The following is a 13,988-nucleotide window of genomic DNA, read 5'->3' on the forward strand; positions in this document are numbered from 1 at the left end:
GGGGTGGGGATGAGGCATACCCAAAGGATTTTTCGCACAGAGTTCACTTTAGACCTATCAATCAATCAGTCACCCATATCCTTTCTTCCCTCTCTTTTCTCAAAATTTGGTAACCTTGATATCATCCAACTGCTTGTTCCCATCTGCACTTGAAGGTGGGCGTGAGCAAAGGCAGAGAAAGGCAAATTCAAAGCAGATGATTCTCTCTTTATAAAAAGCTAATTGCCTAAGGTTCCTGTGAAAAGGGACTTTGGAATCATCTTACAGATTTAAAACCGTTCTTAATTTCCACTGCAGTGGGAACTCAAGCGAGCACTGCACGCTCTCCTTGCCTTAAATTGTTATTCTCCAGGCTTGGGCTCAGCTTTCCACTGAATCAACATCCTCGTTTCCGGCTCAGGAGAAGAATTTGCTTTTTAATTCGCTTTAGGGCTTTTGTCTCTTTTCATTTTTTATGTGTGTGGATGGGTGAGTTGTTTTAGTCCCCATATTGACTTTATTCTGTAATTCAACTACTTTGGGGGACTAAATAAGCTTAAAAACCAAAGGTTTTTACTCAGTACCAGAGTAGAGGAAATACAGTATTTCCTAATACCCTAAAAGAGGGAAATAGGTTTAATATGCAAGGCGTCCCTTGCTTGAATGAGAAGTTTTAGGTACTATAGATATCTTAGCTCTAGATTTAGATTTTTCTATATGCTTAGATATCTTAGATATATTGCTATATATATTTATACATTTAATTAAACATTACATATATTTATATATATTTAATGAGCACAATCACTCTTTGCACGGATCAAAGGGAGGTTTGCCACACCCAGGCAGGGATATGCCTGTCCCGGGAGAATATTAGTGGCATTTACACACCTGTTCCTAAGAGTCATTACCATAATGGGTTGAGTTATGATGATGCCCGAGGCAGCAGAGCACGGGGATGAAGAGCATTTAAATTGGAGGCAGTCAGAGCTGTACTCCATCTCCAGAGAGGCCGAGTCTCAGCTGCAGGACCTTAGCCAAGCCACTTGTGTTTCTCCATTTGCAGAGTGGGGGGGACAATAACACCCATGTGCAGGGTGGGGGGTTGGATTGAGCATGAAAGGAGATGACAGATTTAAGGTACATAAGAGTATGTCGGGCAAAAAAAAGCAAAAAACAAGTGTTATATTCCTGCTATTGTTGTTATTAGGTCATAAACTATTTAAATTATTATAAACATGTTTGACATCAGTGTTCTGCTATAGTTAGTCATTGTCTGTTGTTTCCTGCAAACACAGAATTGGTTTTTTTTTCTGGATTACTAGTGGTATTTTGATACTCCATTTTATACCTGACTTCACCTCTGATAGATTGCATTAAAAGACAATTTTCTAGCGTGAGAGAACTGCTTGTATCAAAAAGACTAACAATGTACATTGACTTCCTAAGTACATTGTATAACTTGTAAAGAGAATCTATCAATGGCAATGGCACTTTGGTGATGTGTTTTTATGAGCATACGCCCTGTCCACAGTTTATGACAGAAAAAGATCCTCTGTCCCCATTCCAGCTAATGAGGTAATACTGACAGGAAAGTTTCATGATATTACGGTACAACGTATACATTTCTACCCAAGGTTAGACTTTTCAAATGTGACCATCGAGGTGAAGAACAGAGTCAGGGAAGCAACTTCAAAACTCATGTAGCGTCACCTTCCTTAGTGATTCCAGTCTTCACATTAACACAAGTTATAAGAAAAATCTATGAAGTGGCAGTGTCTAATAATTGTATGATTGCATCAGGGTTTTCTTAATTCATTTGATTTTAAAATACTTCTTTAACTGCGATTACTCAGGGAATATCTGAACAGTACATTTCAAAAATAATACAGAATGGAAAATAAACCAGCATCCAATGAAATTATAAGTCCTGAGGTGTTGATTACTTGAAAAAAGGCTATTTGAAGACTTCAGGCTTTGGGCTGGTATTATTAAGTGTACCAGAGAATAACTATTACGTGTAATCTCTAAGATGCCTTTTAGGATTCTGAGGTTTTGGTTTTCTTTAATGTTTCTAAAAGAAGGTAAAAATATTTCCCAAAGTTGTTTAAAATGTCTCTTCACATAGACAAATAACCTGCATTTCCTAGGGAAAGAAGAACAGTGTGGAACTCTTTGTGTCTCCCATACACCGAAAAGGGGGAGTTTCTGAGGCTCTGCCATCTGAGGAAGTGCTGCGCTCACTTGACATCAATGTTTTGCATCAGAGCTTATCCCAGTTTGGAATTACAGAAGTCTCCCCTGAGGTATGTTGTCACATGGAAGATTTCACTTGAAAGTCCGCACAGTTAGCGTGGCATGGGAACCCAGCCTCGAGAGGCTTTGCTATTAATACCGCTTATTTATGTTATTTGATAACAAAAATCTCCCTGTCAGAATTCTCTGGTCGTCACCTCATATATGTTTATTCCTTAAGGAAGTTCATTTTTATATCAAAGTTCCAGTTTTTGACACTTTCCTCTTCAAACCTTTATGGCCTTGCAATGTACTTCGACGTACCCAGTACACTGTCTAGAAGAAAGGTCATTTAGATATCTTTGCCAATTGGTTATTTCAGACTGAAATGTCAAACACACACGCACACACTCAGACCTTTCTTCCGCAACAGGTACACCTCTCCTGGCTGCCTTCATTGGGGAAATAGTCACCAGGTAGTCACCTGTCTCCACAACCTTGGAATTAATTTGAAATGTTATTTTTCTCTTGCTGAGGATCCCAATCTTAAGAACTACAGGTGTTGTCTTCATAGTGTTTTCCAAGTTTGATGCTATTTAAATTTCCCTTACCGACCCCGCCATTCTCACTCCTGGATGAATTCTGCCCCTTTTCTAGAATTTCTATCCCACCCCACTCTCAGAGACTCCATACAATGACCATCGTTTTAAACACATATGACGAAATTCACAGCATCGCAGAACTAGACCTTGAGGGAACACGTGTGAGCCTTCTACGGGCACAGAAGTAAGACCCACAGCAATGAAGTGCTGCCATCAAGATAACGAAGCACATGAGGCGTGAAGCAACATTTAAATTCTAGACACCTGGAGTCTTAGGCTATTCCACTTTTCCATAAAACTCATCGCCCCTCGTTTCAGCAAATATCGTAGGTTCTGGTCCTTCACAGACTGACTGGCACACATTTGACCCAGGACAATTCTTTAAAATTTAAAAACACCATTAGATTAATTTATGCTGCTTCCTGTAAGTTTTCCGTGACATATATAAACCTTCTTCCCTGTTCTTTATTCTGAATTTAAATGCCATTCTGAATGCTTTAGGAATATGGCAGCTTAGTGAGTCATCAAGTTTTGTGAGAAGCTCATCATACCAAAAAAAAAGGCATTAAAATCAAGTACACATTTGGGGGCCCTCCAATACACCCCAGCCCAGTGAAGAGTAAGAGCTTAGCCTGACTGCCAATCACAGAATTATTAGCCCACGAGACCCCAGGTCTGTACTTTAACAATGCAAGTGTATTTGATGGTTAAAATGTAATATTTTATTCTGAAATTGTGGGAATTTAGGACCTATTATATTACATGAGACTAAAAAGTATTTTAATTGGGTCTAAGGAGCGTTTCATCAAGAACAGATGAGTTGAGTGAGCCCTTTGCTCAGGCACTTCTGAAAGGGGCCCAGCATCACCTTGCGACCTGGAGCTCTAAATGCAGAAACGGGAGAGAGCGCCCCTCTGGGCAGCTCCAGGCACACACGGTTCCAAGGGGCGCACAGAAGCGATTGTGCAGCGTTGTCTCACCTGGGCAGGCGTTCTGTGAGCTTCCCTGCTCCTTTATTCATCTCTGGGGTTAGTGTGTGATGACAGCTTAGGCCTCAACCCTTTCTTTCACTTTTGCATCTAAAACTATAGTTCTGCTATGGGAGCATGTTTATTAAGAGGAAAAAATGATTATCGTTATTTTAGTTTTTCATCCTTTACACAGATTATAGAACATCGTGAGTCATGTCTCAAAGCATCTATTCCTAAACTTACATTAACTACTTTCAGGGAAAGATGTGTTTTTGTTGTTGCCATTTCTTTATTTGCTTGGTTTGTTTGGTTTTTTTTTAATAAGAAATAACTCTTGGGAAAGAAAGAAAAACACCAAATAGAGAATTACTTTTGTTTATTATGTGTTCTCATTTTGAATCCACACTTTGGGGGAGAAAAAAGACATTTTTTAAATCTTCATCTGAGCACATGTTTGTTGATTTGAGAGAGAGACAGAGAGAAACATGGGTTGGTTGTCTCTTTTACATTCCCTGACCGGGGATCAAACCCACAGCCTTTTGGTGCCTGGGACGGTGCTCTAACCAACTAAGCCACCCGGCCAGGGCAAAGACATTTTTTAAAAACCACTTTTTATGTAATACCTAGGGCATTGTAGGGACACAAACATTATTTTATTATAAGATACTCATAAAGATAAAACTAGACTTCTTGCTTAATAAGTCAAATCGCAGGGCAATAAAATTAAGTTCATTATTTTAGTTTCTATTTTTAAATGTTTTTATAAAATTAAATGTCTATTGAAACAGTAAGCTCTGCACTCACACTGCACGTGATGCAGGGTTAGGTTGTCAGGTTCGGTGGCACGTGACCCCAGGTTCACAGGCTTACACTGCAGAGCAGGAAGTTCCCTTCTCTAAATTACAGGCCAGTGTGTCAACTGATCCTTCCATGGAATATTTACAAAGATAAAATGTCATACCAAATAAACACAAACCCTAGACCAGGAGTTTGGTGACTGCTCCCTCAGACCCGAAACATTAGCTAGCAGTCTAAGGAATTGCAGCCCCGGCCAGACAGTGCTGAGGGGGTGCAGGGCTAACACCTCAGACCGTCCCGACTCGCGTGTTGCGCAGTGGAAGTGTGGCATCCATCGTACAAAACCGCGCGGCTGCAGGCTTCGTCTCATTTATCTGCATGAGTCAGTTAATGGACCACATAATGTATAGTATTTCTTACTAGGTGTCCTTCATCTCCCCTAAAGAGATATATCTCCTAAAGCCTCTATCTCATGTCTCCTAGCATTTGGGAATTTCTCCCACCCTCTGAGATCAGACTTGGTTTAAGAAAAAAAAGAAAACCACAGTACATCAAATTATTAAACAGTATATAAAGAAGCCATTGTTATTAATACAGTGATACAGGAAACTGCCCAAATTTTAAATCATTAAACAAAATAGAACCCAAGAACTTTTGCTGCAACAAAGTTAACAGGCAAAGCGATGTAGCTAGGAAATAAGGTGCAAAGATGATACAGCAACATCAGCTTGGCCGGGCCATGGAGTCTCTGAACTATTGAACCCTCGGTCCCCTGACAAAAATATAAAAAGCATCACTTTAACCTTATGCAAAGGTTAGATGGGAGAGTCCTGTGAATTACAATCTTTTGATTTGTGGAATCTTAACTGCAAACTTTTCCATTTATTACCCTGCCCTTATCAAAGTTTGTAGATCTCTGTGCAAATATAGTAGTGCTCCGCAGGAATAGCATGACTCAGAAGGAAATCTATTTACCAAGAAAGTGCAGTGACTAAGTTCTGGGAGTACAAAACATGTGTCTTTCTAACTGGGAGTGGGAGAGGGGGGGTGGGAGGTTAATTCTTCCATCATCACTGCTTTGGTTAAAAGAGAAACAAAACAGTTGTCTTAAGCAGAAAGGAACATGTTGATATTCCAGGAGGTGTAGAACTATAGCAAGAAAAAAAGAAATGAACCAGATCAGGTTAGGAACACAAAATCTCTTTCCACCCACCTAACCACCCCTTTTTATCCAGATTTTACATTAAGTAAAGCTCAGATCTTCATACTTAAATTTGACAAGTTTATGCTGCCTACTTGAAGGCTTAACTTTAACTAGTTTGCTTTTATAGCAAGCAATAGATGCCATTTAATTGCTGCAAAAATTTCATTTCCTGGTTTCTTAAAGAATTTTCTGTCTTACTAGTTTTCAGCTATGTTTATGGACGCACTGGGATAAAATATGATCTGGATGAGGTCAAATAGTAAAAGACAAGTTGTCAGTTGAAGCCAAGATTCCCTTTCCAGAAAGACAGTTGTTTTCTGACAGATATGGCTTAGTTGGTTGGGTACCTTACCGCAAAGAGAAGGATCACCGGTTCAATTCCCGGTGAGGACACCTGCCTGGGTTGAGGGTTTGGTCTCTGGTCCAGGCATGTACAAGAGGCAACAGATCCAGACCCATGTTTCTCTCCCTCACTTTCTCCCTCCCTTCCCCCTCTCTAAAAATAAATAAATAAAATCTTTTTTAAAAAAGATAATTGGTCTCTAATAATTTCATGAGGCAAGTATTTTCAGATTATCCATCCACTTGCCATTTACATATTTTCAAAATATATCTCAGAATCATCTCTTATATCCACGAATTTGTCTGTGTCTCAGAAAGTAGGCAAGATAGTATAGTGAGCATATCAATGTTTTATAAGCAAAAGAAATAGAAACTGAACAATTTCAAGCAACCAAAGGCTCTCTCAAATTGTTATTAATCACGTTTTAACTCATGTAACACACCCTTTCCATTCTGTCTTACTCAATTCCCCATCAAGACTCCTTGAGTTCCAGGATAAAAATTTTCATAAAATGTTTTTCAAGGCAAATATTTCTTTTTATCTAATTTACACATGGTGAATGTATTCTATTATTATTTAAAGGCTCAGAAATGATTAGCAATGATTTCTAAGTTCAGGCACAAGGACAGGTTTCATTCAAAGCTTGCCTTCTCTTCTTCTCCTTCTCCTCCTCCTCCTTCTTCCTTCTTTGAGACAATTACTATTTATCACTCATGATTCTTCGGGTTGACCAGGATCAGCTAGGCTGGTCTTCTGTCCCACATATCATAGGCCGAAGTCACCCCGGTGATTACATTTGCCACTGAAATGTTCAAATGCTCTCTTATTTTCCAGAGCCTTTCTCCAAGTGGCTTTCATCATTTCATATTTTGTAGTTCAAGGCTTTCTTACTCATTGGAGACAGCGTCCAAGGACAGACATACTCTCACAAAAAGGGGGGAAGGCCGCCTTCAACAACGTACACACATTGGACTTGATTTAGCCTTTATATGTTTTGCTTATTGTGGACCATTTGAGTTCAAGTTAAAGTTTCTTTAACTACAAGCCTATAAATTTCACTGAGTCATAAAACTAATTGCATTCTAAGACTTGACTTAGTAGAAATGCTTTTTTTTTTTTAAAGAATAGGTTAAATAAAATTAAGGCACTCATTCACATTTTATTCATGCTTCTTCTCCACCCTTCCACCCCTAAAGTAGTGAGCAAAAAATTAAGTATAAATAAAAATCAAAATAATTATTTCACCTTTTATTACCAAATAATTCTGGACTTTTAGGTGTTTCCTGATACTTAAAGAAAATGTAATATTCTAACAATTTATGCAGCTGAGGTGGTATTGTAATCAGATTTAGACAAATAAGAAGGCATTTTTAAAAGATTTGATAAAAGAGGAAAAAAGAAGGAAATGATCTCAACAGTGTTGCTCTGTTTCCTAGCGCATCACGAGATTTTGTGTGCACCTGTTTCACTTGTGTTGCAAAGTTAAGAGCTGTGTCACAGCACGTAAACCAGGGTGCTGGGTGGTGGGAGGGGACTCCAACCAGTAAAGAAAGCTTCAGAAACAATTTCCTCAACACGGGAAAGAACAGAACTCTCTTACCTATGAACCGGGTCATTTCCAAAGAGACTGCGAAGGACCTGTGTGGAGCCCTGGACCTGATAAACCATGCTCGCTCCGGCACAGGAGATTAAACAACCTCCTCGTGTCCAAGGGCGGCAGTCCCTTGTCTTAGAGCAGTTCGAGAAGCAGCTCTGGCAGCGTGGAATGTAGGTGTGTTCTACTACACTGAATGGAATAAAGCTAAAAATATGTTTAGTGTCTGATAAGAACAACAGTCTCCTGAAGCTCTCCTTTAACGTTGGACTTTCTGTTTTGCTTTTAAAGAAAAATGTTTTACAAGGGCAGCATGAAGCGGACAAAATCTGGAGCAAGGAAGGATTTTATGCTGTTGTCCTATTTCTCAGCATCTTTGTTATTATAGTAACGTGTCTGATGGTAAGTTTGCTTCTTTATGTATTTTATCCTTTGCTGAGCCCACTGCTTAATATTATCGGATACATTTGCCATTCAAATGAATGTTGAAAAGACTGGGAACAGAAACAAGACTATGAGGCTATGAAACTGGGGGATTTTGTGTCTGACAGCCGAGTGACAGCTAAAGGAAAACCCACAGAGTTCTGGATTCTGACCTGCAGAATACAGCTGGGACTGCACCGAGGCTTTTAGCAACTTGATCAGCCCTGAGAATGAAGTTTTAGAGAACGATTCCCAGAGGTCACTGAAGCCTCACAGTCACTGAAGTCTCACGGGCACACTTTGAGCTTACTTTACTTTACTTGTTCATTTATATCACTTTTATTGAACTCAGGGAAATGTTTTTAAAAGAAATATGTCTTATGGGCAAGCTTACTCCTTAAAAAGTGGTTGATTTACTTATTTTTAAAGGGCCCTGAAAGCATTTTATGAAATTCCAGGCATGGGAAAAAAATGATTATAGACTCAAAAGCTGTACAATTCACTACCAACTAATTTTCTTAGGTGAATGAATACTGTAAAAATACAACTGCAAATAGCTCTGTAAATGACAAATTATGAGTATGCAACCTTTAAAAGTATATTTGTAATTTAGAAAAATAGAACCCAACGTCAACCTAAACACATTAAACTACCCAGTGCTCTTTGGTATTGAATGAGTTAACAGTTGCCTTTCAAAGAGAAAAAGAAATTCTTATTCTTTTAAAAATTCTATGATGTAACTTAAAATATTTGAAGTTTACAAATGGGTTTTAACAACTTTTTCCTGTGTGCTGCATTCTTTTTAATTTTGCACATTTTTAAAAACACGCATACTTCAGTTTTCAAATGCCCCCCAAAAGACATCAGGCTATTTATTCCTTCTGCAATCAACGGTGTTGCTAAGTGCTTCAGTGAATTTTGTTCATTCATTTGTGCTTCCCCTGCTGGGCAGTGGTTTGTGTTAGAAATGTCAGGGCTGTTTGGAGACACAGAGGCTGAGTAAGTGGAAGGATATAAAACAATTAAGGCCTTGCACAGGGGGATAATGAGCATATGTCCTTGACCCTGAGTACAGGAAGCAGTGACAATGCCCTGAAGCTTCCACCCTAATGAACTCAGAGACATCTCCTATGGGCCAGGCATTAAAGAAGATTTCTAAAAATTGTGACATAATAAATGAAAGAACCATTTAAGAATTGAGTGTGAAAATGGGTTTTTATATATTAAATGGTAGAGGTTATGAAAAAATAATGTTAATGAGAGCACATTGGAGGTTATGGAAATTGTGGCAGAGACTTCTGGTGTTTGTTAGTGTTTTAAATGGTGTGGTTCTTTGTTATGGTTACTTGCACTTTAATATATCTGGTTCTTCATTTCCTTTACCCAACAAATCTCAAGTGCTGTGCTCTCTCTTGTCACTCACAATTCGGGTGCTTTTCTGCTTCCCAGGTACAAAGGATGTGAGGACAGAAGGGTGGAGAGGGGTAAAGAGTGATGAAATGGAACTTGTCTCAGGGGAAATGCTGAGATTCAGAAAAGCAAAGGCAAGGTTAAAAGGGGCAAAGTGGGGAAGCAGATTCATGAGCAGCCTGAGAGTTCTAGAGGGTAGGGGGAGTCAGAGCAGAGCTTGCTGTCAACATGTAAGATGCGCTCCCGACTCTGCATGTCCAACCCAGGGAGCGCCCGTGACTCTAACATGACTGCATAAATCCCTACCTGAGATATTGGTCTCAGGCAACGAAGGCCTCCTAGCAAACACACTCTCAACCACCTGGGCCCAGGGAACAACTCTTCTTTTCCCAGTGTGTGCAAAGCACCAATGCAAAAGTCAGAGACCTACATGGGTCTGCTCCCAAGTATCTAGAGCAAATCAAAAAAAGAATATTTCAGAAGTCTAGGCTATTGCACTCTCCTGGGTTGGTGGGCAGATTCGTCCATTCATTTAACCCACAAATTCCTGCAGAGGACCCACAGAGGGCCTGTTGTTGGTGATGGGGGCAAAGGGAAGGGCAAGACAAGTACGGTCCCTGTTCTCATGATGCCTATATATTGTAGAGGGGGCATGGACAATCATTAATATTTTAAATAGTGAACATATTGTACAGTCCTAAAGATACGACATTCTGGAAAAGGCAAATCTATGGAGACAGTAAAAAGTTCAGTGGTTGCCACAGGTTGGGTGGGGTCAGGTGAGTGAGGGAGAGTGGGGTGAGTCGGGCATTCGGATTTTTAGTTCAGTGAAACTGTTCTGTATGATACTATAATGTGAATACAGGGATGGGGAAAGGTAGGTTTACAGCTGTGAGTACATGAAACAAAATTTATTCTTGTATCATTATTCATTTATTAATTATTCTATTATTTATTATTATTATTAGCCTACTTTTGCCAAGCCCTGCACTTGACATTTATACATTTGTCAAAACCCATAGAATGTAAACACTCCAAGTGGCTGTAATGTAGACTATAGACTTCAGTTAATTCTATCAATATTGGCTCAGCAATTATAATACACATACCACACTCATGCAAGATGTTAATGATAGGGGAAATTGTTAAGGGAGGTAGGGGAGAAGGGGTAAAGGGAACTCTGTACTCTGCTCAATTTCTCTGTAAACCTAAAACTGTTCTTTAAAAATTAGGTTTATTAATTTTTTTAAAAATCTCAGATAGTGTTAAGTGCCATGAGGCGATAACATAACAGTGAGTGAGGGGAGCAAAGCCATCTGAGACAGGAAATGGGGGAGAAGGGCCTCCCAGGCAGAGGGGATTGGTGGGAACAGCTGAGGCGGGATAAGCGAAGCCTGTCTGGGTTCAAGAAGAGCGGAAGCTGCGTGCTTTAAGCAGAGCTTTGATGAGTGCATTTAGAAGATCATGTTCTCTGCTGGTGCAGCGTGTGGGAGCAAGAGGATTCTGGAGGCTATTGTTTGAGCCTGATGAGACAGACGAGGGTGGCCCCGAGTAGGGGGTGGTGGTGGAGATGGGGAGAAGGGCAGCGTTGGAATTTGCTTGTAGGTAGAACTGCCAGGACTTTGGGGTGCACTGATTTGCAGGGAAAAGGAAAGAAAAAGGATGACAGATGATTCCTGCCTGGGTCATCTGGCCGCCTAGCTGGCCGGCGATGCTCCCACTTGCTGGGAGAGGCACGTGCGGCTGGTGCGGATCAGGGGGCGAGGCAGTGCTTCCAGGTCGTCTCCCAGTAGTTCTTGAAATGAAAGAAAGTAGTAGAACGACATATTTCAAACGCTGTCTTCGATTTTACAATGGAAGAGTCACTTGAAAAACTAACAGAGGAACAAACCATCAGTACATAGAAAGGAGTTAATATTGAGAGAAAAGTAAAACCTACCTAACAGACAGGATTAAGATAACGTTACGTTTATCTGACGCAATGTAACCACCAAGTCAGCAGTTCCCATTTAAGGGCCCGTCAGATGTGATTCTCTAAAATAAGCTGGTCTGTGTAAATGTCCCAGTGTTTCTGATATGGTCTTGATTTAAAGTTAAATTTTTACTTAGATCTCTCAGTAAGAGTTATACTATCACTTTTGTGATTCTTAAATACATATACCCCAATTTATTTTCTCATAATTTTGTCAGTTCCACGGCAAAAGAAAAGATATAACTCAGAATTTTTCTGGGGCATTAGTTATGCTTATGAAAGACCAAATGCCATTATTTGCCTCCAGCCTTCCTACATACCGTACAGATGCAAAGCCTGTGTTTTCATCATGAAGTTCTGTAGGTAAATTGCTGCAGTGGAGGCCTCCGTGTGCTATGTAACAACACCATGAGGCTTGGCAACATTTTTGAAATGCAGCGTACTGTTTACTTTTCTTAAAATAAAAATGTATATGTTGCCAGGCATAAAATTAGACATGTATGACATTTCAAATGTGTGACTTATTTAGCACCTTTCAAATGTGAATGTACAGTGGGTGGAGCCACAAATAGACAATTTTCTAAGAAAAAATGTGTGGGCAACTTCCAGTCCATTCAGAATTAGTTCTGAAACTTGAATGTATAATAGACAGAAGAGCATGTATCATCTAATGTAGACCTTCAGAGGTACTTAGAGGTTTAGCAACAGGTACGGAGGTATTTACACCATGTGCGTAGAGATATCTACTAGCCAGATTGCTCCTGGAAAGCACAGAAAGCACATTTTAGAAAGGACAGTTGTTTGGGTCAGTAAAAGCTCTGGCGTGTTAGACCCACAGAAGAGCCACTCATTCGTCAGACAACGAGTTTCTCTAGTCACGGCCTTGTCCGCTGAGGCAGGAAGTCATAGATCGGACTACCTGCGACAACCCGAGCATCACTCAGGAAAAAGTGGCAAAGGGGGACATAAAGAACCACACTTTTCTCATTTGTTATGTATAATCCCTAGAGACTGAGAGAAATTGGATCAGGTTCCTAGGTGGAATTATTTGGGAATTATTCCAAAGTAGGTATATGTCTCAAACTAATTTTCAATATTTTTCTGGATTAATAAAAATTATTTAGGTAAGAATATAATCCTCTTACTAAGAAGAAAAATAATAATAACAATAAGAATTTGTTTCTTGTATTTATTGCATACTTACTGGTACTAAATTTACTGCCTGGTATTAAACATCTAATGTATTTTTAATCTACATTATTGAGATATGATTAACATACAAAAAACTGTACAGTTTTAATGTACACAAATTGAGAAGTTTGGAGATAAGTATACACCCATGAAAACGTCACCATAATCTATGCCACAAACATATCTACCACCTCCAAAATTTTCTCCCACTCTATTTATTATTATTTTGTGTGTAATAAGAACATTTAACATAAGATCTACCCTCTTAGCAGATTTTTTAAGTATGTAATACAGTGCTTTTCACTATAGGCTCTATGCATAAACACTTAAGTCTACTAGCTCCCTAATTTTACTGATGAGAAAACACCGGTTCAGAGAAGATAAGTGATTTGACAAAGAACAGACAGTGTGTGGGTGTGTATGGGGGTGTCTGAGGACAGGAACTGGGATTCCCATTCAAGTCTACCTGGATTAAAAGTTTGAACTCTTTACCAGGATGCCATGGATGATATTGTCAAATTGTGGTTTCTTTGAGCTCTGTCACTCTATCCTGTGGACCCTCTATTTGCTGCCACAGAGGGGTCTGGTAACAGGATGAGAATGCCTGCATTAATCTGAGCCATTGAAACCAGGCAGAACTGGTTAATGTGTACCACACCACACCTACTATGGACACATCTCTTTGTATACTTAGTGTCTTGTACTGGACACATTTGTCTCTTCTGGAGGCCTGTGAGTTTCCAGAGGACAGGGCTGAGTGCCATCTTTATATCCACAATGTCTTATGTCTGGAATAATGTAGGGATTAATTCATGTTTATTCAATTAAATGAAATAAATGAATGCGCTCCTTCAGAACTAACTGCAAAATACTGTAAAGAACAAACATGTGCTGTGGACTGTGGGTGTCATTTTCAAATTTGAACATGTATCGATTCACACAGATGTTTTGAGTTACCTGCTTATGAGATTTTTTTCTTAATTAAAAGCTGAAGAAGAGCTTTATAGGATTTTTTTAAGCTTCCTCTTATTTCTGTGTTCCTCTGGCTTCTTCCTGCTATTATTTTTTTCTCTTGCTATAGTTTAACTTTTATTCCTTTCTCCTTTTCTTTTTGAATAATCAAAAGATTTCACTGCATCCCAAGATTTAAACAAGCTCTAAAAGCAAAGTCAAAAATATAGGCTGACCGCCACTATGGTAAGCTTTCAGGTTTAACTTAGAACAAAGTGCGTTCACACAGAAATATGCACATGCTACGTTCTCAAC

At 39.4% G+C, this 13,988-nt stretch overlaps 1 protein-coding gene and 1 long non-coding RNA gene across 7 annotated transcripts in view; one reads left to right on the top strand and one right to left on the bottom strand.

Moving 5' to 3' along the window:
- Window positions 1–7,865, bottom strand: part of LOC123478282 (uncharacterized) — a 56,454-nt gene extending 48,589 nt beyond the window's left edge. For all 3 annotated transcript variants that reach the window (XR_006653446.3, XR_006653447.2, XR_006653448.2), the window contains exon 1: window positions 7,733–7,865. This is a non-coding gene — a long non-coding RNA (uncharacterized lncRNA). The remainder of the gene's footprint in view (window positions 1–7,732) is intronic.
- PTPRR (protein tyrosine phosphatase receptor type R) overlaps window positions 1–13,988 on the top strand; it is a 237,516-nt gene that overhangs the window by 129,999 nt on the left and 93,529 nt on the right. For 2 of the 4 annotated variants that reach the window (XM_045184745.2, XM_045184746.3), the window contains 2 exons: window positions 2,130–2,285; window positions 8,018–8,128. In XM_045184745.2, the coding sequence (XP_045040680.2) occupies window positions 2,130–2,285; window positions 8,018–8,128 (267 nt within the window). Of the gene's footprint in view, window positions 1–2,129; window positions 2,286–7,761; window positions 7,904–8,017; window positions 8,129–13,988 lie in introns of those variants that run through there. The other 2 variants (XM_045184747.3, XM_045184748.3) reach the window with 2 other exon arrangements.

Source organism: Desmodus rotundus, chromosome 3 (genome assembly GCF_022682495.2).
Source record: "Desmodus rotundus isolate HL8 chromosome 3, HLdesRot8A.1, whole genome shotgun sequence".
NCBI classification, from domain to species: domain Eukaryota; kingdom Metazoa; phylum Chordata; class Mammalia; order Chiroptera; family Phyllostomidae; genus Desmodus; species Desmodus rotundus.